At 41.4% G+C, this 21,513-nt stretch overlaps 2 protein-coding genes across 3 annotated transcripts in view; one reads left to right on the top strand and one right to left on the bottom strand.

The window, feature by feature from the left end:
• Positions 1–6,835, bottom strand: part of rbm12bb (RNA binding motif protein 12Bb) — a 14,500-nt gene extending 7,665 nt beyond the window's left edge. Inside the window, exon 1 of the mRNA XM_034873343.1 lies at positions 6,831–6,835. The gene's annotated coding sequence lies outside the window, so the exon portion shown is untranslated. The remainder of the gene's footprint in view (positions 1–6,830) is intronic.
• setd2 (SET domain containing 2, histone lysine methyltransferase) lies at positions 1,176–21,513 on the top strand. Of its 2 annotated transcripts, XM_034873341.1 has the most exons (22): positions 1,176–1,585; positions 3,018–3,139; positions 5,419–5,440; positions 5,530–9,518; positions 9,633–9,764; positions 10,166–10,294; positions 10,872–10,995; positions 11,104–11,181; positions 11,267–11,364; positions 11,478–11,610; positions 11,891–12,025; positions 12,117–12,245; positions 12,390–13,463; positions 13,604–13,652; positions 13,741–14,065; positions 14,185–14,935; positions 15,366–15,491; positions 16,422–16,558; positions 16,654–16,765; positions 17,774–17,848; positions 18,452–18,553; positions 19,164–21,513. In XM_034873341.1, exons 2-22 carry the CDS (start codon positions 3,111–3,113, stop codon positions 19,323–19,325), a joined length of 7,911 nt encoding a protein of 2,636 aa, XP_034729232.1. In that variant the 5' UTR covers positions 1,176–1,585; positions 3,018–3,110; the 3' UTR covers positions 19,326–21,513. The 2 variants fall into 2 exon arrangements, with proteins under 2 accessions (XP_034729232.1, XP_034729231.1); XM_034873340.1 differs by lacking the exon at positions 3,018–3,139.

The raw sequence follows: 21,513 nt of genomic DNA, 5'->3' as shown, positions 1-21,513 counted from the left end.
AAGCTTTGAGTTGCGCATGCGTCACTTTGCGACAAGTAGCATATAAGATGCTAACGAGAGACTTCTTTAATGTTAATACAGGAATAAATTGACCTAATTAACGAAGTTCGTTCACTGCTGGCTACAAATTAGCATCAAACACAAAAAAGGCGGTCAGCTGACTGACGTTTTAAGCTAACGTTAGCAATCAATCGATCACAGATGGCTAAAACGTTTTTGAAATCACTGCTATCTTTGCTACAAACTAGCAATTTAACAACAAATGCTGTCACTTGAATGGCGTTTAGAGCTAACGTTAGCAATGAAACAATCATAGATAGCTAAAACGTTTTTGAAATGATTGCTGGCTTACCTACAAGCTAGCAATCAAACACATCAAAGACTGTCCCTGGAATGTAGTTTTGAGCTAACGTTAGCACTCAAACAATCCTAACTAGATAGCTTTGAAATGTGTCCCATCTTATTTTTTCTAACGAGAAAAGTTTCTTATTTGATCAATTTCACAATTCCCTGTCGTAAACCGTTTAAATCTGAGCATGCGCTATTAACATGTGCATTGAACTGAGACGGGTATGGCTGCAGGCGACTTGGGACGCTCCAGGCTGCAGCCATATACGCTCTGGTCTGACTCGACTCCCATCGGGTATGAAGCGCTATGCCTTAAACTGTTTACATCTGAGCATGCGCGACTAAAATCTCCACTCTCCTCACATTGGGCAGTGACAACAACTTTAACAACGTTATTTTTCACGATACATCGTCTTTGTCTATGGGTCACGTGTTCAAGTCTAATGTTCCTACATTTACCTTATTTCTTACTCCTACAATCTTTTGAATTCTGTAATAATATCCAACTCTTTCACAACATTCAATAGCTTATTGTACCATGTAGCTAGCTCTGGTCCGTATAATCTCAATTGGATAGTTGCATCTTGCATGAACTGTCTTTTGGCGTAATGTTAGTCGGTTGCTGAGAGTTTTGTAACCATGAAAATAAAATTCATTATATTGCTATGGTTTTAACTGTAGTCTATTCAGTAGCCACAAACTAAGTAAAGTTTTGACCATTTGTTGACCCTAAAGTCCTCCCCTATGTTATCCTATTCTCAAAGCTTTCAGTTTTTTTATGTTATTTTGTTGATGGCTCGGACCCGCAGTGCGCTCCGCGCCTGCTATGTTCCCACATCATGTGATGTACAACAGCCAAGCGAGGATCAGTGTGTGGAATAAAAGGTATTCCTAAATGTGTTTATAATCCTTCAGGTAGATCGGTTTGTCGGTCGTGAAATTTAACAAAACATGGTGACCAAATTAAGGCACTTTCTGGGGTTTTCGTTGCCATTTATGTTCATCATCTTACCTCTTAACTCTTGGCTAACTATGTGAGCTCATGCTAGCTCGATAGTACCAACATTCACCCAGGCTGAAGCTGGGGCGCAGCAGCGGAGCCTCTAGCCGACGGTCATTTCCGACAGCTCCGTATGGATTTGACGTCGGCATACATTGTTGCTTGATGTTTTACAAAAGGTCGATTACCAGTGATTTCGAAGATGGGGGACCCTTGTGACCTTAAGCACTTCGTAAAGTGAGTACCTTGTGAAACGCTGATTTTTACTAACCGTTATATTTATTGTGGTTTAGCTATCGTACTACACATAAGTAGCTAAGACAAAACAGCCCCAGCTAGCATGCTAGGAAAGCCGGGTGCAGGGACTCGAGTGTCCTTAAACGGAAACGTATAATCAAAGCATTCCCGCTCATCAATCAATTAGAAAAGTTACAAGCTCCCCACTTGTCTAGAAATAATTACTTTGACATTAAAAAGTCGGCAAAGATCGTTATGTGAAACATAAAGTGCCAACAGTAATGCTAGCCTAGTGGCTGCTAGTACAGTGCGAGAGTTTGCTAACCTAGCTCTCGTTAGCCTATTATGCTAGTAGAGTTTCTTCGCTAGTCTTCGTTTATAGCGAATTCGTTTATAAGAAATGTTTGTTTCCCTCTGCTGCACAACCTAAAACCCGCCAGCCGTCACACTGCCTGTATTTCCAAGCATATGGACGTTTGCCAGTCAACATTTACAACATGAATAAAGCATAGCACAACACGAGCTAAGACGGTACACGAATGGTCTCTGTTAGCTAGCTTATCCAACTTAGCTTAGCTTGTTCTGATATTTAGTTATTAACCAGGGTCACAGCTAAGTTCATTTCATCTTACCTGCCTGCTTAGTACTAGTACATATGATGTAGTATGACTAGTTAGCACATCTTGATACAATGTCACTTAATGATATGGTTGCTACACATTCTCTGCTCGTTTTCATAGTGGGTAGAAATATCGTTTTAAAGGCCATGTTTTGGTTGCATTACAATTCTCGCGCATAGGCCATGCTTTAGTTAGTTTCCTTATTTGCTTAAGTTAGTTTCCTTATTTTCTTCAAACCAGTCCTGTTTGTTTTCACATGTGTTTCTTCACATTTAAATCCTCATTGTACACACAGGCTCTGTTTTCTATAGGTCACGTAATTGTGCGTTACATACATAATGAGATGATATCTTCTCTGCTCACCCTGCATCCATGTTTTTAACCTATCTTTGACCATTGTTGTACTATTTATAAACCAAAGGTAAAAGTTTTAGTTTTTTGTGGCTGTGATGCAACAGACGCTACAGCAGTAGAAATTAGCCCACCAAGCTGAGAAAAGGAAAACCCTTGTCCCATAGCAGACATTTATATTAAAACGTGCAACTGGTCTCACAATTACAACGATAGATATCAGGAATCTCAGGCAGGGAAGCTTCCTGAAGTCGTTGATACTCAACGTTGAAAGCATGTGACACCACATGGTGTACCTATAGACTGTGTGTTTTGTACAAGTCACATCCACTATTATACATTATTAAAGTTAATCTTCTCTATTGGATTACACCAAAATTATGAAAGTTCCTGACAGAGCTGTAAACTGTTGTGGACAAGTTTGACTAAGTTCATTTCAACCCTATCTTTCTTTTTGTCAGGTGTGCCGACACATTGGAGGGCTCATTTCTCTGATTTGGATTATTCTTGGCCAGCAGCCTCTTCAGACCTACTAATCCTAGACGAGTTTTTCAATGGACACTCTGCTCACGTCCGAGATCAGGTATTAGACAGCACAAAATGCAACTCACAGTGTATGTCTTGTTCAGAGTAGTTTGATATGCAATTGGAAAACAATTTTAGTATAGTTTCCAAGTTGTATTTTTTTCAGATGCAGTCTACACAAATATTTCTGGCACATATTTACTGTTAAAACATTTTGATATCAAGGTCATCCTAAGCCCAAGACCTTGTCATTATTTATACATTGATAGTTATTTCACTATTAAAACTACAAGACCATCCTCTGCAAAATGTTGTGGGCTCTTTTTTTTAAGTTATAGCCTATGTCTGATAACAAGTTGTCTTAACATGCTTGGACCAGTTAATAATTGTGTTTGGTACAGTGTAGCCAAATATACAGTAGTTGTGGTAGAAACACCTCCTTAATAAAAAGTTAAGCTGTGTAATTTTATTCTTTTGCATGAACAAGATTACAACATTAGCAGGGTGCAAAATTTACTTTTTTTTGTCCACCAGCCTAATGGCCAGTGAATATTCAAATTTTACCAGCCACTTTATAGATTTTCTTTTTTAACGGTTGGATGGTGCTAATTTTGTAAATGTAAATGGTCTGTATTTACATAGCGCTTTCCTAGTCTTAACGACTACTCAAAGTGCTTTTACATAATACCGTTCACACACTGTGGCCAAGGCTGACATACAAGGTGCTTATGAGATAAACACTCACACACATTTACCTATTGATGGCACAGCATTGGGGGCAACTCAGGGTCAGTCATATTGTACTGCAGGGCCAGGGTCTGAACCCCCGACCGTCCGATTGGAGACATTTTTTTTTTTTAGTGAAATAATGTCAGGTGTATATATAATCTAATACCCAATTATTATAAACGATGGATAACCACAATGCTTTGCTGCTATTGTATATATTATGTTCTGTCATGCTCATGGTTTGTTTGTATACTTGACAAATGAAGCAGTTCTGCATTACAGTTGGAATAGTATTCCTCTTTGTGGTGTAAAATATTTTAACATCAAGTTAAAAAGGTGAAGATCTTGGTCTAGTAGCCCAATCAATTAATCATTTGACTGTAAGCTGCTTGTTATAGCTCTTTCTATATAACAGTGTCATTGCAGAAGTGTCTAATTTTGAAGGTCACAGAAAAATAAAAGGAAAAATGTCCCAATTGTTTCCCAGCCCTCATATTGAGCCCACCGCAAAGAAAACACAATTCAGGACAAAGTAGGAATAAAACCCCAATCATTCACTTATCTTACATGTTAAATACCTACTTACTTTGTCTGCTTTTTTTTTTTTTTAATTGCCAGCACCAGTTGCTATCGTGTGTGTGTGTGTGTGTGTGTGTGTGTGTGTGTGTGTGTGTGTGTGTGTGTGTGTGTGTGTGTGTGTGTGTGTGTGTGTGTGTGTGTGTGTGTGTGTGTGTGTGTGTGTGTGTGTGTGTGTGTGTGTGTGTGTGTGTGTGTGTGTGTGTGTGTGTGTGTGTGTGTGTGTGTGTGTGTGTCCTGTTTGAACTTGTATGCACTTTTCATGTATGTATGTCATCAGTTTTCTCCTATACCAAAGGCAGTCTCATGCTATTGAGCAAGTCACCAGCTTGAGAACTAGAGTTGGTTCTTAGGCATTAGGGAACCCAGCCAGCTCCATAATGGATCATATATAGAGGGGATATTTCCAATTAGGGTCAGTTTTAACACATTTATCTGATATCCGTTTGGACTCTGATAAATTACTTTATTTTAAACTGAGCTGTTTTATCGTCTTGTCCCTAGAACAAAGCAGTAAAGCACTTGGCCTCAAGGTTTGGTAGATAAAATATTCCAGAACATCAACACCATGCAGTATTTATGTACTTTTGAGAAGAAACACCCCAATAATGGTATACAGATACAATGAATGAAGTGCAATCAATAGGTCAGTAAACATGACAGCCTGAGGAGTACTTCCTGTCATTTACCTGCCATTCAAATCCATTACTCCCAGTCATTGTCTGACTGAGCATGTATAGCCTCAACACTATGAGATGACCTCCCTGATTTGACATTGATCCTAGGAGTTTTGTCACATGCCAACCGATTCCCCTATTTCCTTTCACACTCCATAATTTGTTTATGACCAAAGTGAATTGGATGAAATTTAAAAATAGATGAGTATTTTCTCTTTGAGAAAAATCTCAAGTATGCGTATTTGAGTATGACAGGCTTGCATTTCAAGATTTGGGAAAACTGCATAGACTGTGTAAATTGATTTCTGTCTTTCCTTTCTTTTTATGTTTCCTTGACGCACTTGTGTAACCACAGAGAGGAAGGGAGTAGTGGCTCGGTAAGTCTTAACTAAACAAAGTTAATGACCTCTGTCTTATTTCACAATATTCAAAAAAACTAAAATTCAAGTGGTCTCTTTTATTGTAGGTGAAGGTGGAGGGCCTATCTAAGGCAGCTCTAATCAAAAGCCTGTCTCCCAGAGTCATGCTATCCAACCATCTTTTGCCTAAAGGGACCAAGATGAAGGTCAACCTAGAGGATCAGGGTCGTCAGAAAGTGTCCTTTAGCTTCGCACAGACCAAGAAGCCCCTGCAGAGCGTGTTCTTTGTCCCTGCCAGTCCTGATAAGTCTGTTGCTGAGCCTATTGCTGCCTTGTCACAGTCAACCTCAGACATAGAAGGGCAGAAAACAGACAGCAAAACGGAGCAAAACCAGACACCCACGGTGCAAACACCAGTGGCAGAGACACCTTCTCAAACACCAGTCTCTTCAGCCACCAAACTGAAAACCGTCTTAGCAAAGATGCATTTCAAGAAGCAAATTCTAAGTGTCTCTGTGACTGAAGAGAGATCAACATCTGTTGTGCCAGAGGAGCCGCACTCTCCGGAGTTGCAGGTTTTACAGAAAACAAGTGCAGCAGAATTTCCAACACCCCCGCCTCAGAATGTTGTCATTGTCTGCCCCTCTGATAATTCCCACATTGAAGCCCCTGAGACAAAGGTAACCCTTAGCCTCAAGAAGCCAACTGCTTCCTCAGGAAAAGATGAGAGTTCCAGCAGTGCTGAGCAGGATAATAATGTAGACAAAAGGAAAACCAGGTCCCAGTCTGATAGTGCTCCCCCCGGCTCAGAATCTGATGGAGATCTAGGCCAGATGTCTTCTATTCACAAATCAATTGACTCCAGAAATAAGACAAACTCTGACAGCAGAAACAAAGAGGTAAAAAAGTCTTCCTCTGGTTCACATGTGGAGGAAAAGGAAAAAACTTCCTCTAAGCGTTCAGAGAATAAGGAAAGATCTTCTAGTTACTCCAAACCAGACCGTGATTCTAGACACACATCCTTACGCTCATCTCGATCGGACAAAGATCGCAGAAGGTCCAGATCTAGATCACGGTCTAGATCAAGAGGCTCTCGAACAAGTTCATCTCACTCCAGATCAGAAAGATCCCGAGGTGACAGAGGATCGCGCTCCGAAAGGTCTTACTATCATGATTCTGATCGGAGATCACACCGGAGTTCTCCACGCAGAGAGAGAAGACGTTCTCGCTCTCGCACTGATAGAACTCGGGACAGTTCTGACTCTGAGGATGACCATAGGAAGACCAGGACAAGAACAATTGACTCCAGTAGATCATCTGCCCATTTAGGTTCACATAAAGAGTCAAAATCATCTTCCTACTCAAAGTCTGAGAAATCGCCTCACTCTTCAGAGATGGATAAAAGAACACAATCGTCAAAGTCTGAAAGAACTTCAAAGCGACTGTTAGACTCTGATTCCCTGCGCAAATGTTCTCCTGATCTGGACTCAAGTTACCGTAAATCTAGCAGCCATTACAAGTCAGAGACCACCAGCAAATCCTCTTTTTCCAGTATGCACACCAACCCTCAAAGATATGAAAAACGTCAAAAAAGCAGCTCTAGTGACTCCGAGGCAGATCATAAGGGAAAATCACAGGCCTCTGACAAAAGCTCTGGCTCCGAGGAGAACTGTAAAAACTCTATAAAGAAATCCAGTAGACCAGACTCAAAGCAGATGATCCCTTCTAGATCTTCTGTGAAAACCAGCGGATATGATAGACAATCAAATGACGTATTTCACAGCCCTGGAAAAGCACCATCATGTGCAAACACCATAGAATCGTATTCTCAGAGTGAAAATGAAAAATCTGATTCCCAACAAGGTGGAAATGAACATAAAAGTATGGACTTTAAAGACATGGTCTCATGCACTAATAAGAGTTTGCAAGAAGTGTCATTCAGGAGGTCAAAGGAAACCAAATCAGATCTTGAATTTGAGACCTCAACTACAACCTCAAGTGAAAGCCTAAAGCATGTAAATGCTGCCCTGGAAAACTTGACCAATGCAAAGAACAGCCTTTCTTCTAATTTTCAACCACACGTGAAATCAAATACAGATGTTTTAAATTCATGCAGTAGTAATGATAGTATAATGTGCGGCCAGGACAAGAAAGATGTTGACTGTTTACCTGGAAAAAAATCCTTACTTGATACAGCAGAGATACCTATCCCCCATGATGTTGAGCAAAACACTAAACCAGAGATGGTTAAGGTTTTGACAGTTGAAACGTTGTCTGGCACAAAATCTGATTCATCCTGTCTTGAATTTGAGGATCAGCTGACAAGTGAGCAGCAAATTATGGATACTGTTAGAAAGAGCAGCAGTACTACTAAAAAGTCTCGATGGGATATCGTTGGGCAAGACACCTCAGAGAGTGATAATTCACAGAGGACACTTTCTGCAGAGAGTAAGCTTACTGTTAAAAAAGTGATCTCTGTCAAAAAAATTGAGTTTTCTAAAGACAGTTGCCAACAAGACTCTGACATTAAAGATATTTTACAGCAAGAAACTGAAACACATTCCACACTGGTGAAGCAGACTGATATCCCTACACAGGAAGTCGGCTCAGACGGCACATCCCTGACCTATAAATACAAAGACCAAAGTGAGCCTTCACAAGGCACCAGCATTGACCACTGTGACTTAAAACTAAATGTTTTTCAACAAAACAACACAGATGAGCCTCTGCGTGGAAATGATTCATCAGAGGTTGACAAAGCTGCAAAGATGCAGAGTTGGAATGGCGATGATCATGAAGAAAAATCCAAGGGCAGCATTAACAAGAGCAAATTGAGTAAGAGAACATTACATCAGGATGCATTAGGAGGACAGAGTGAGGTTAGTGATAGTGACAATTCGGAGTATGACTCTGATTGTGGCGAGGCTATAAAACGATTGCACTCCGTGGTGGTGGTGCCAAAGAATTCTTCCCTAACAATGGATACACAGGACACAGGAGCTTCCCCATGCAGGCTAATGAATAGTTCAGAAATACAGAATGTGAATATCATTGTCCCACAACAAAGGCACGGGAGTCCTTCCACATTCTTGGAGACCACTGGTCCTTGTGCTGGTATTAATGATTTATCCCATATCAGCGTGTTGTGTCAATCCCAGAGTAATATGATTGATAGCACCAGTCACTTGGAGGGTTCCAGCTCCATCCGTGCACAGCCTTACATGGCTGGTCATCTCGGCACCCATGGAAGTGCCACAGATCCTGCCAACAGCCTTGATAATTCCCGACAGTGTGCGCAAGTGCACAAACCGCATAATGTAAGTAACAGAAGTGAAATCATCTACTCCCATTACCAACATAATGATTTCTCCAATGCTGACAATAGCAATGACAAAAATAGATTGAGCCTGGGTTGGGATTTTTCGCAATTGGAACAACCCAGTAGTACATACCAGCAGCCTGATAGCAGTCACGGGCCACATCTACCAAACACTAAACTGATTGAAACCTCTCATAAGGAACAGGAGCACAGGCAGAGTAATGCCACCTGGAACCACCAATCCCCAAACACACAAACTAGCAGACCACCTTACCTTCATGTGCATGAACATTATCAAGATTTTGCAGGGGAAATTCATCCTGACTCCCTAACTAATGACCACGATGACTACAGTGGGGATAAACTATCTGATCCCAGTAAAACAGCAGCAGTTGAATGCAGTGGACCTAATACTCCTGGGTCATCAAGCTTTGTACAAGGGCATGAAATAAGCAGCAACAGCAGGGGCTCTGCTGTGCCGGACCCACCTAGAGAAGACAATTTCAGACCCCATAGAGGCCGGGGCCCTCCCAAGAAAAGGCGGCCAGAGATTGAGTCAGATTCAGACAATGAGGCCGAAGCCGGGCCTGCAGGCAAGAGGGAGCGTCAAGGAGATGCTGACGTGTCTAAGGAAACTCATGTCCAAGCCGTGGTGCAACGTCCGTTACTCAATCTGCGAGAATTTCAAGACGCTAATAAATGGAAAGAGTTTGCCAGGTCTAAGAAGATGCCCCCTTACTTTGACTTGATTGAGGAGAACCTATACCTGACTGAGAGGTTAGTTAAAATTTAGCTCATTAGGGGAGAGAAACATAATTAGTTTGTACAAAAAATAACCTCATAATCCAACATTTAAGTGGTTTCAAAATGTTTTCAAATGTTTTTTTGCAGAAAAAAGAGCAAATCTCATCGAGATATCAAAAGAATGCAATGTGAGTGCCCAGTGCTGCCCAGAGAAGAGCGTGCAAGAGGAGTATTAGCATGCGGGGAAGACTGTTTAAACCGGCTGCTGATGATTGAGTGGTAAGTTAAGCACACAAGTTTTATATATATATATATATATATATATAAAAACAGGGTTTGCAGGGATCCTAGGTTAGGAAAGCCTGGAATACAAAAAAAAGTTTTTGAATTGGTAGTAAAACAATTGTGCAATTTGTGTAAAAAGGTATACACAAATACTGTTCAAATACTTTCATCAAATTTTCAACACCCTTACCAATTTGATGCTTAACAATAGGATATCTAGGAACCTGGTATACTAAATAAGCTGGTCGTAAGTCAATAAAATTAATGCTTTTTATCGTCCAAATTCAGCAATTCTAACAACAAAGTTAAGCCTGTACTTCATGTTATTTTGCAATTAAAATTATCAAAGAGCATGCCTGTTTATGCACATGTCTTGATTTTTTTATTTTCCCCAGCTCCTCGCGGTGCCTGAATGGAGCCTACTGCTCTAATCGACGCTTTCAGATGAAACAACATGCAGACTTCGAGGTTATCCTCACAGAAGACAAGGGCTGGGGCCTACGGGCAGCTAGAGACTTGGCCCCGTAAGCCTCTTAGAATCTTTCAATGCAACAGGGCTCCAGACCATGTTTTTAAAACCAGTATATTTTATTATATAGTATAGTATATTTTACAGCTCTTTTCTCTGGTTTCCCCCTCACTCAATATTTCCCACACTAAATGTTAGTTAGACACTCTCCTTTCCATGTACTTTGATCACCTTAGATAGATATGATTACCATTTCAGTGTTAACTAAAAAAGAGGTAGGGAGAACCTGTTTGAGGCAGAGCCAATTATACAGTACATTGAGAGTAATAGTACGTTGTTTACATTTCCGAATGTGCAATTGTTAATCACCATTCAAGTAAAATGTGATTGTGAAACAGAAAATCATTAGTGCAGTTAAAATGGAGTAAATGTGAAAAATTAGGCTGCAGGTCAAATGTAGGTGATCCATAATGTACCTGCCTGTGCCCCTAAAATCTTCAGTTAGGGGTTACAGTGCTCCTTGTAAAAAAAAAAAAAACGTTGGTCTGGAGTCCCGTACAATATTTAAAAAAATATTTTTGCATTTATTATTACTCTATTGTATTATACTATTATTTGTATTGCTATCTCAGAAACACTTTTGTACTGGAATACTGCGGAGAGGTATTGGACCACAAGGAGTTCAAAACAAGGGTGAAAGAATATGCTCGCAATAAGAACATCCACTACTACTTCATGTCTCTAAGGAATAATGAGGTAAATTGACATGACACATTGCAATTATTGTTAATATTTAAACTGCAGTCTTGTTTAATGATTCAGGTAAAAAGGTTGAATAGTTCACATTGCATTATGTCTCTTCAGATCATTGATGCAACGCTGAAGGGTAATTGCTCTCGGTTTATGAACCATAGTTGCGAGCCCAACTGTGAGACCCAAAAGGTACAGTGGAAACATAAATAATACTTTTTCTTGTTTAACTTACTGAAAGCTGACTTACCTGATGATGATTTTTATCCCATTTCAGTGGACTGTCAATGGCCAGCTTAGAGTTGGATTCTTCACCTCCAAGGTGGTCCCTGCAGGAACTGAACTGACGTTTGATTACCAGTTCCAGAGATATGGGTACGGTTTCTCTGCAGTCATTGCTTTCTCTATGCTTGTATTGTGTGCCATTTATTGTGTGTTGCATGTCTGAAAGCGCGATTTACTATTTTTTGTGTTATTTGTTTCTATAGCAAAGAAGCACAGAAATGCTTCTGTGGAGCCCCTAGCTGCAGAGGCTTCCTGGGTGGGGAGAACAGAGTTAGTGTTCGGGCAGCTGGAGGGAAGATGAAGAAAGACCGCAGTCGAAAGAGTGCTCTCACCACGGTCAGTTCTTTCAGTTATATAAGAAAGTGTGTCTTGTCATTGTTTTCCATTTGGCTGCCAGTAATGTTGATGTGGTTACACTTGCACATGAGAATCACGGCCACAATTGTTTAATGAATCTGCTTAAAGTTTTATATTTTTTTATATTTCAATTAGGTTTATTTGTGTTAGCCATATTGCTGTTAGCACTGTATTGTATGGATACAAGCCAAAAATGAATCCACGCCAATTTAAGTAAAAGTGTTATATTTGATGATGACATCACTTTGTCCTTCCTCAGGTTGATGAGGAGCTTGAGGCATTACTGGAGAATGGAGAAGGCCTGTATGATGAGAAACAGGTGGTGTCTCTCTGCAGACTAATGGTCCGAGTGGAAACCATGGAACAGAAACTCACCTGTCTCAAGCTCATACAAGTATGACCTGAACGATTGATGTTTTTTTTGTTAAATTGTTGGTAGTTATCATTTGCACTACGTAATATGATGATATGTTTGTGTTGCACAGGATACTCAAAATCCATCATGCCTAAAGCAGTTCCTGGACCATCATGGATTGTCTTTGCTGTGGATCTTCATGGTGGAGCTTTCTGAAGCTAAAGGCAACAGTGCCAATAACATCAAGCTGCAGTTAGAGGTGACAAATGCCATTGACTTTGCATTTAACATTCATAAAGTTGTGACTAAAGGAACAGGGAATTTTTCAAATCTCAGAGCCTGCACTCTCATATAGACAGCTCTTTGCTGTTTGATCGCTGATGACTTATGATTCTGTTTTCAGATTATGAAGACCTTGGCTGTGCTGCCTATCTCTACTAAGAACATGTTGGAGGAGAGCAGAGTCCTTACCTTCATCCAGCGATGGGCCCAGACAAAAACTCTTCCTCACCCTGCTGAGATGGACGGCTACTCTAGTGAGAACACCTCCCGTGCTCAAACACCCCTCAACACTCCTGATGGGTCTTCCACCAAACTGGGACCAGAATTGGATGGTGACACCTCCAAACCTGCTGTGTACCGTCGCCTGAAAATCATCAGTGAAAACAGTCTAGACAGCGCACTCTCGGACGCTAGCAAAGCATCTGATGGGAAGGAGGAAGAGGAGGACGATGATGATGAGGAAGAAGAAGAATCCTCGCATGCAGGACTTCCTGATGGCAAACAGTTGAAGGAAGAGCCTGTGTGTGAAGCTGCAGATGCAACGAAAGGAACAATGGAAGAGTCACATAGAGAGGAGGGTCAGGTCAAAGGGGAGGAAGAGGAAGAGACTAGGATGAGTTCAAGCAGTCAACACCAACCTCAAACTGAGGAGGTAAAAGAAAAAATGGATTTGGAAAAGGCGATGGAGATGAAAGAGGACACAAATGAGGTTCATACGGATAAACTTGAGGAGCCTAAAGAGCCTTGTCAAGAGCAGGAGAGTGGGGAGGAGCAGACCATTCAGGCTGACACAGAAAAGGCTGAACTAGAAGGAGACCAGCCCAGCGTTAAAGTTCTCGAGTCAGAGATTCAGTCCATCCAAACAGATGTTGCTGATCTTCCACCTGAGCTGCCTTTAGAAAATAAAGAGGCCCAGGCAGAGACACAAGAGGCTGAGAAACCTCCTCCTGGCAGTGAGGCGCCACCTGATGAATCTACTACTGATGCTGCCCAAAGCTCTGACAACCCTGAGGCCAGTATGCCCTCTGAGGTCATAGTGACACCCATGGACCAATCAGTGATAGGAACTCCCTCTCAGGATGAAGAGGAAGGTGTCTCAGATGTGGAGAGTGAGAGGAGTCAGGAGCCCCCACTCAATGCTTTGGACATTAGTGGCATGGCTGCCAGGCTTCTGGATAGCTGGAAGGATCTGAAGGTAAGCTCAAACTGATTTGCTTTTTAAAGCAGACGTTGCAAAACACGCTTAAAAATATAATCTAATATATTAAAAAATATGGAAGTTTGCATAGTATTGTATTTTGAAGTTTGAAGTCAAAGTTGTGCTTGTCCTTTCAGGAGGTATACAGAATACCAAAGAAGAGTCAGGTGGAAAAGGAAGCAAATGGTAAGTTTAGTCCAATGACGTTTTCTTTCTTTTTCTTTTTGCCTAAAATCTTTTCCGTATGATTTTGGCTAATTAGATTTTCTCACAGATCGCAGCCGAGATCGAGACACAGCTTTGACGCCACGCACCACTTCTGGTAGCCGAGAGCGTGAAAGGGAGCGGGAGAGGGAACGTGACAGAGACCGGGATTATGACAGGGATCGAGACTGGGAGAGGGAGAGGGACAGAGACCGCGACAGAGACCGCGACAGAGACCGAGAAAGAGACCGCGATAGAGACCGCGATAGAGACCGCGACAGAGACCGCGATCGAGTCTCTGACAAAACTCCACAACGCAGCACGGAGAGACGGAGGAGACGCTCCACTTCACCACCTTCATCCTACGAGAGGAGCAGCCGACGCACAGAGGAACGGTAATGATTCTTGTGATTTGGGAACAATGTGAAGAATGTATTTCAAGCATAGTGTAGTCTTTGTACAACTGTTTATCATAGTTCATCAAGTGTGGTCTTGTTCTCTGGATTTTTTAAAGGTTTGACTCCTCTAACAGCAGCAAAACACGGGGAGTTGGTGGAAAGGATCGCAACAAGTTGTCAACGGAGGAGCGACGAAAGCTGTTTGAGCAGGAGGTTGCCCAGCGGGAAGCCCAGAAACAACAACAACAACAACAACAACAACAGCTGCAGCAGCAGCAGCAGCAGCAGCAGCTTCAAACTATGGCTTATGATCCTGCTCTAGCCTATGCCTCCAGCCCTGGCTTCATCACCTACCCTCCGGGATATCCCATTCAGACCTTTGTGGATCCCACCAACCCCAATGTAGGCAAAGTACTGCTACCTACCCCTCCGGTTGAGCCCACCCTGAACTATGAAGAGACACCTCCCCTGCGTCTTATCTCAGACCTGGGACTGTCCTCTCCATCCCCCACTTCCCAGGCCACTCCAGTCTCTAATCTATCTCAGCACATCACCACAACCGACCTCGCCACTGGCAATCCCCAACAGTATGCCCAGCCAACTGTAGCAACTCAGGACACAGGCGTAGCGGTCCTCTCTGTACCCGCCCAGGCGGCCCCTCAGGTACACGGCCAGCAGAGCTACACTACTCTCTGGGATCCCACTACTCAGCAGGCAGTGACTGTGCAGACTCAGCCTGGACAGCAGTACGCAACAGCTCCAGCACAGGCTCAGACACAGACAGCCATCTATTACCAGGGTCAACCATGCCAAACCATCTACAGCATCCCTACCGCCTACCCACAGGCCAACACTCCCATCATACAGGTAGGGTGCTCTTTCCTGGGGCTGATGTCCTGTGGTGATATTTCTGTACTTAGATTGTGTAATTGCTTTCTAGAGTATATAGCTTCAAATGGCATAGATGCATATGTTAGCGCCATTAATGTGGAAAACATATATTAACGTAACAATTAAAACGTTTGTGGTTGGACAAAATATCTAACTGTAATGGTAATATATAATTTTGCCTAAACAATTTTATGTTTTTAGCACAAAAAAAAGATTTTGTTGGAGAAAAGATATCTTATCTCAGCTCAACAATCATAGCACTCAATTTTTTGTTCATGCCGCAAACCTTTAATCCATCTTGCGTATTAACTCATAAATTAACACTCCAAAACAATGCAGTACATGCTCAAAACACGGTAACCGATTTCTGATTGTCCATAGTGAGAATGATTTTGTGTTGCATTAGGCGTACACTGAACCCACAGCCAGCTACCTGCACGGCCAGCCTGTGTATCCTGGCCATCAGCAGGGAGTGGTGGTGCAGCAGGGAGGCACAGTCACCACCATTGTCACATCCCAAACTGTCCAACAGGTAATGCATGCACATTCTTTGTCTGAAATTCCCTAACATTGACTATTTCACACCTGTAAATATAATGGATATTAGTAAAGGAAAGGTATTTTTTTTGCCGCATGAGGTCACATTATAGAGTCACTGTCTAGAATGATAAACAACAGTTTAAGTCTTTGGGATATTCAGAAATCTGTATTATTCTTTTTGTAATTTTGAGAAAAGCTTTCTCAGTGTAGCCACAAGGGGGTAGTATACATCTAAATTATGCAGCTCTCAAGAGCTACAGTAAGTGGGTCCTGTATGATGGTAAATATGGTGCAAAATGTGGGAGCTTGTAGAATATGATGGGAGAACTTGCATAACGACAAAAATCTGAATTTGTATGTTAAAATTAGAACAAGTTTGCAGCTATCATTGTCTTCTTGAAAATATCAATCTACACATTCTCGAATATTTTTTCTGTAACTACACATTCAGAATAGAGTTGTGTGAACATTATCTACGAGTGCAAATTTCAATTTTCAATTTTTTTTTGTTTAGTTTTTTACAAATTCTCGTGTTTTTTTTTTCTTTGTGTGACTTTAAATTCAGATCACATGTGCAAATTTTAACATACAAATTCAGATTATATTCTATGAAATCTCACATTTTGCACCATATTTACCTTCATAGTCCTGTCTCATATAATGAAAAAGTACCTTTTAAGATGTGACTACAGAAGGAACAAATGAAGAAAAGGGCTCAATCGGTGAATGAGACTCAAAAGGCAATCATATATGACTTCACAGTTATAAAATGCAGCTTAAAGCCCAATGAGACATAGTGGGTGTCTGATCGCGGCCTATGTGAATCAGGTTCTTTCTCTTGGCAAATACAAAAGAGGTACTTCAAAGTGAAGCTACATGCATTTGCTGCTAACGCTCATTTTCCATTTCTTCTCATCTCCAGGAAATGATTGTACCCAACAATGTGATAGACCTGCCTCCTCCCTCTCCCCCCAAACCCAAAACTATCGTCCTACCTCCCAACTGGAAAGTGGCCCGGGACCCTGAAGGCAAGATCTACTACTACCATATTGTCACAAGGTTGGTATTGTTGTGTGTCTTTGAAGTCAGCGTTGTGCCTCTAGAACCCCATGCACTGCATTGTATTTCTGAAATCACTTCCCACTGCACAATAGGCAAACACAGTGGGACCCTCCAACCTGGGATGGATGTAGTGACAACACTAGTGTGGACCATGAATCTGAGATGGACCTTGGAACACCCACCTATGATGAGAATCCTTCCAAGGTGAGCTTTTAGCAGTGATTGTTTTTTAAAGTGTGCTATGAAATGAAAATAAGTGTAGCAGTTGTGCGCTAGACTTTTGTGTTTTTTTTATAGAAGCCTCATAGTGAACAGGATGATAGTAGTTGACAATGAGGAAGAATCCTCTTCACTTTTTTGTTTGGTTTCCATAAAGTGTGTGCTTAATGCAGAACATATTTATAGTGTTTGTTCCTGGAGTTAATTGAAGATGTGCACCAGTGATTACTTTCAGCTGTATCTCAATGAGGGGAAAAAAGAAAAACCTCAGCCCGACTCTCTATTCAGTGAGTGTTATGTGCTTGCTGATGACTCTTCCTCGCAAAATGGCTTCATCAGACATGGAGACAGGGATTTAAAAATGAGATTCCACTCACACCACCCCATGCTTAGCTTTCTGTCCCTTAGGGGAGAGATGGCCCAGCTCATCTCTTCTTCCTCTGCCTCGTTTGTTTTCCCTCTTAATTTTATCCTGACTTTGAGGATAATAGAATACATCTGGAAGACCTATTGTTCATTTATTGGTTTAAGTATGTAAGTGTCCCTTTTGTCCCAATGTAACAGAGTTTTTTTTTTTTTTAAAAACAACTGAGATGGGGTGAATGTTTTCCACCAAGAACGGCTACAAGGTCGTGGAACATTTCCCAGCATGTGTTTAGATAGTGGTGGCCCTGCCAGCACTTTAAACTATAGCACACGCTCTGCACTTGTAAAGTGTCCGATATCTCTGTCTCTGGATTCCCGGCCCTGGCACTCTGTTTGTGAGTCCTTTTGTGCTTGCTTTTGATCGTCACCACTTTGTGAAGATCAAAAGCCACTTTGTCTTTTAAACAATACTTGTGTGTGGGACTTTTTTTGAGAATAAAGGAGGAAAACTTTGTTTTTCAAAAGTACCTTTGTATGTGTGGACTTTGCCTTAGACTTGCCAGGCCAAGGGCCTCAACAAATGTGAGACATGTGTTTGCAAACATCTCTTCTATTGTGTATTTACAGTTCTCCACAAAGACAGCTGAAGCAGACACTTCCAGTGAGCTGGCTAAAAAGAGTAAAGAGACCTTTCGCAAAGAGGTGAGCAGCAATTGTTTGCAGCAATGTTCTTCAACTCTAGATGTTTTAATGATCCACAAGTCTTCTACATACACATGCAAGTTTTCATTTGTATAAAGCTCCATTGTGTAACTGTTAACCCAGCTGTGTAAATGGATGGAGATACTAAGAGATACTAAACAAACTACTTTGTTTCATTGACATCTTCTCAGAGAAACGTATTAAAAATGTAATTCCATTTCATTTCATTTAATTCCTTCCATTGCCTTACACTATTAATCTCGTACATACATACAGAATAAAAATAGCACTGATACTTTAATAACATTAGCTTTCATATGGTTGGGAACATGATGGCTGATTTTTGCAATGAAATGGTACCAAAATAACGTAAAACTATTTTTACACTGGAAGGAACTCTCACATACGCTAATTTCGCATTTGGCCGCCGTAGGACTTAAAACGCGCTTGGAATGGGAGGGGGTAGAAAGTAACATTCAGTTGGTTGTCATACACAATTTTACTGCTAGATAGGACAAATTCTTACACAATGCAACTTTAACATATTCCATATTCATCCATTTTTAACAGGTATTTTTCTTTATGTGTGTTTATTTCACTCAGATGTCCCAGTTCATAGTGCAATGTTTAAATCCTTTTCGGAAGCCAGACTGCAAACTCGGACGTATCAGCAACACAGAAGATTTCAAACACCTGGCTAGAAAGGTAAGATTAAACCATAAGATGTTCACACCTGTTGTTAGAGGCTGTAAAATTCTCCTTTGCCTCTAGGTGTTCAGAGCACAATGAAAGTATTGGTCAGCTTTTAACTAAAAAGGCAAAGTTTTCAAAATTTCCTTCAAACCAAAACTACATAATTGAGCTCCCACAAATTCTTTTTCTAGCCAAATGTTTGTGTATTGTGCCTCTGAAAGAGACAAACACAGTGTACATGTAAACTATTATCTCCCTCCTTTTTTTACTCATTTCTTTCTAAAAGCTATTTTTAACCAGTGTTTCTTCAAAGGGCGTCGTTCTGTGTTTTTTCCCTGGTCCCAGTGGGCCTGTGCATTGTGTATGTAGGGAGTGGTTTGCACTGAGTGCCACTCGGACACACCATGACTCTGAGGACATGGGCACGTAAACAGAAAGACTAGTTGGGCTTCAATCATTTAGAGATTGCATTTATCTCAAAATATGAATGGGGCCATGTCTCTAAAAGAGAATTAACCATCTGACCACTCTACCACAAATTACATTGTAATTACATAATTTACTGTCGTCTGGTGACGAGAAGCATGTATAACTCTTTCCTCATCTCTGCCCATCCTTCTAGCTAACTCATGGAGTTATGAATAAGGAGTTGAAAGCTTGCACTAATCCAGAGGACCTTGAGTGTAACGAGAATGTGAAGCACAAGACAAAGGAGTACATCAAGAAGTACATGCAAAGATTTGGAACTGTGTACAGGCCCAAGGAGGACACAGAGGTGTGCTAGCCTAAAAGCCCAGATGTCACACTTGTCCGGCGCAAACACAGGAGAAGCACAGCTTTGTCTTTCCACTCACTCCTTGTACGCATGTACGTACCCACCAGCCTGAGCAGCGTAGTAGTTTCTTACACGTATTTATGACTAAAAATTGGACTGCTGCCCAAGAAGCTCTCCAGGCCACGTGGATCGCAGAGGAGCTCCGTTGAAACTGACAGAGATTTGAGTGTCGCAGAATGACCCAAATACTCCGGGTGCAGTGTTCTCGAAGGATGACACTGCAGGGTGCTACAGAGACTGTTTTCACTGACTGTTTGTTTGATTTTAAGCATTTTTTTCCCTCCATTTTCTGGCTCTTAAATGTTCCCGAGATGATCACCTCAATTCCACTTTTTAAACCCTTCTAACCCTGAATGTGGATTCCTCTACAGAATCAGCTTTGGTATCATATTTATCAGAATTGCTTTGTTACTTTTCACTGTTTAAAAATGGATCAATGACAGAACAGTCCAGTGCTTTTTCCCCTCCCACTTTTGATTTTTTTTTTTTTTCTCGTGCACGCTTCAACCCCCAGCCACTGACTGTATCTGGTGCTGCTTTTAACTGGGCTGTGGAGGTCCAAGCTTCCACTCCTCAAACCCTGCCTTCTTAACCACAAGACTTTGGAGCCTCTGTTGTTTTATGAATGCATGATGTAGGCTGAGGTCAGAGTGGTATCCTTAATGGAAATTCCTATGTTTTCCATGTCTCCTGTGTCAAGTAATATGCCCACACTGGGATGAGCTTTTACTTACAGTACACTTGGGAATCAGCCAATAACCAGCAGGTTGGCTAGGTGATCAATATGTCTTTTATGAATTTGCGTGTAATACCGGGAGCAGGGTTTGAATGCTGTTAGATGTTCTGTTTTGCCATTTCCTGTCCAACTCTCTCCTCTCCCAACTTGTTCTGCCCTGTTTCCTCTACTTACAGGAATAATGCTAAAAATGAAGGTTGTAGCATTGCAGTTTTAACAGTTTCTAAACATCTTGTATGTTCTGGTTCTTTCTATCTGGTCCTAGTTAGACAACACTTTGATAGGTCTTGCTCCACACACTGTCGCTCATTAATTTCAGAGATTTTTACGGTTGTCAACGTTAGTTTCATAAGCATTAGGTCACTGGTTTGTTGCAGCCTATTAAATTGCATTAAACAAAGTTCCAACATATGTACATTGCTTTATATGTGAATATATTGAATAACTAGTTTTTGGGAATGTTTAAATAAGCAGACACTTTGTATAAGGACTATCATTTCATGATTGAAAGTGTAAATGAATTGTAAAATTACCAAAACTGTATGCAGGAGAGTGGGGCCAGGGAGCCCATCCTCACGAGCTCAGCCCTCCTGATGCAGTTCCCACATCAGTCTGTCAAACTTAGGACCCCGCTGACTCACATCCTTTTATTTCAGTGGTGGGGAAGATTCCTTCCTTTTTTTTTGTTTATTATTTTTCTATGTACAAAGTATGTTCCACCCTACTCTATTGTAAGTATTGTGTAAGCACATTGTCATACTGAGTGTACAAACATTTGAAAAGATAATAAACCTTTTTGTAAAATGATATCCATTTCCCTGCTTTGCAGTTGGATCGGGTTCACTTGGGTCTCAGTTAAATAGACTCCAACAGATCTAAGCAAATGTGTGTGACCTCTTGACATGATTGACTGCTGAGTGCACACCCAATCCCATTTTAGATTGGTTCCCTCTTCTAAGATGGGGAGCACATGGCATGAATGCCAGTACAGCGCATACGCACAGTGTTGAGCCAGATGTTTGGCCCCAGTAAAGAACATCAAAGTGATCGACTGCCTTCATTCAAGACGTTTAGTGTGCTCTCAATGTGGAGACCTGTGACGAGTGCAGAGAGGCACTGCTGTGCTTCTCTCTCTTCTATCCCAACCCCCTCCCAGTGTATGCACATTCCGCTGCCCCATGCCTCTGTGCTCCAGACCACAGTTAAGCAGTCCCGTCTGGAGTTTGTGACGGCATGTAACGCTGCCCTAGGCTGTACAAGATGCCTGCTCCCACTTAGAACTGAATGCAAAGAGATCATTAACAGATTTAAGTGCAGAGCAAAGGGGGGAGCAGGTTTGGGATCAGATTGCGCCTCAGAGAGAAACCTTCCAGAATGTTTTAAATAAAGTTTTTATTTTCA

This window comes from Etheostoma cragini, chromosome 6 (assembly GCF_013103735.1).
Source record: "Etheostoma cragini isolate CJK2018 chromosome 6, CSU_Ecrag_1.0, whole genome shotgun sequence".
In the NCBI taxonomy this organism is placed as follows: Eukaryota; Metazoa; Chordata; class Actinopteri; order Perciformes; family Percidae; genus Etheostoma; species Etheostoma cragini.
The sequence above is the reverse complement of the archived record's forward strand: the minus strand, read 5'-3'. Positions and strand labels throughout refer to the sequence as shown.

What these genes read in the sequence shown, in the direction of transcription:
- setd2 (XM_034873340.1), top strand. Translation starts at nt 1,551, where the DNA reads ATGGGGGACCCTTGTGACCTTAAGCACTTCGTAAA. An exon ending in GACCTTAAGCACTTCGTAAA is followed by an intron (nt 1,586 to 5,418) that starts GTGAGTACCTTG and finishes GTGTAACCACAG; the next exon opens with AGAGGAAGGGAGTAGTGGCT. An exon ending in TACTACCATATTGTCACAAG is followed by an intron (nt 16,559 to 16,653) that starts GTTGGTATTGTT and finishes ACTGCACAATAG; the next exon opens with GCAAACACAGTGGGACCCTC.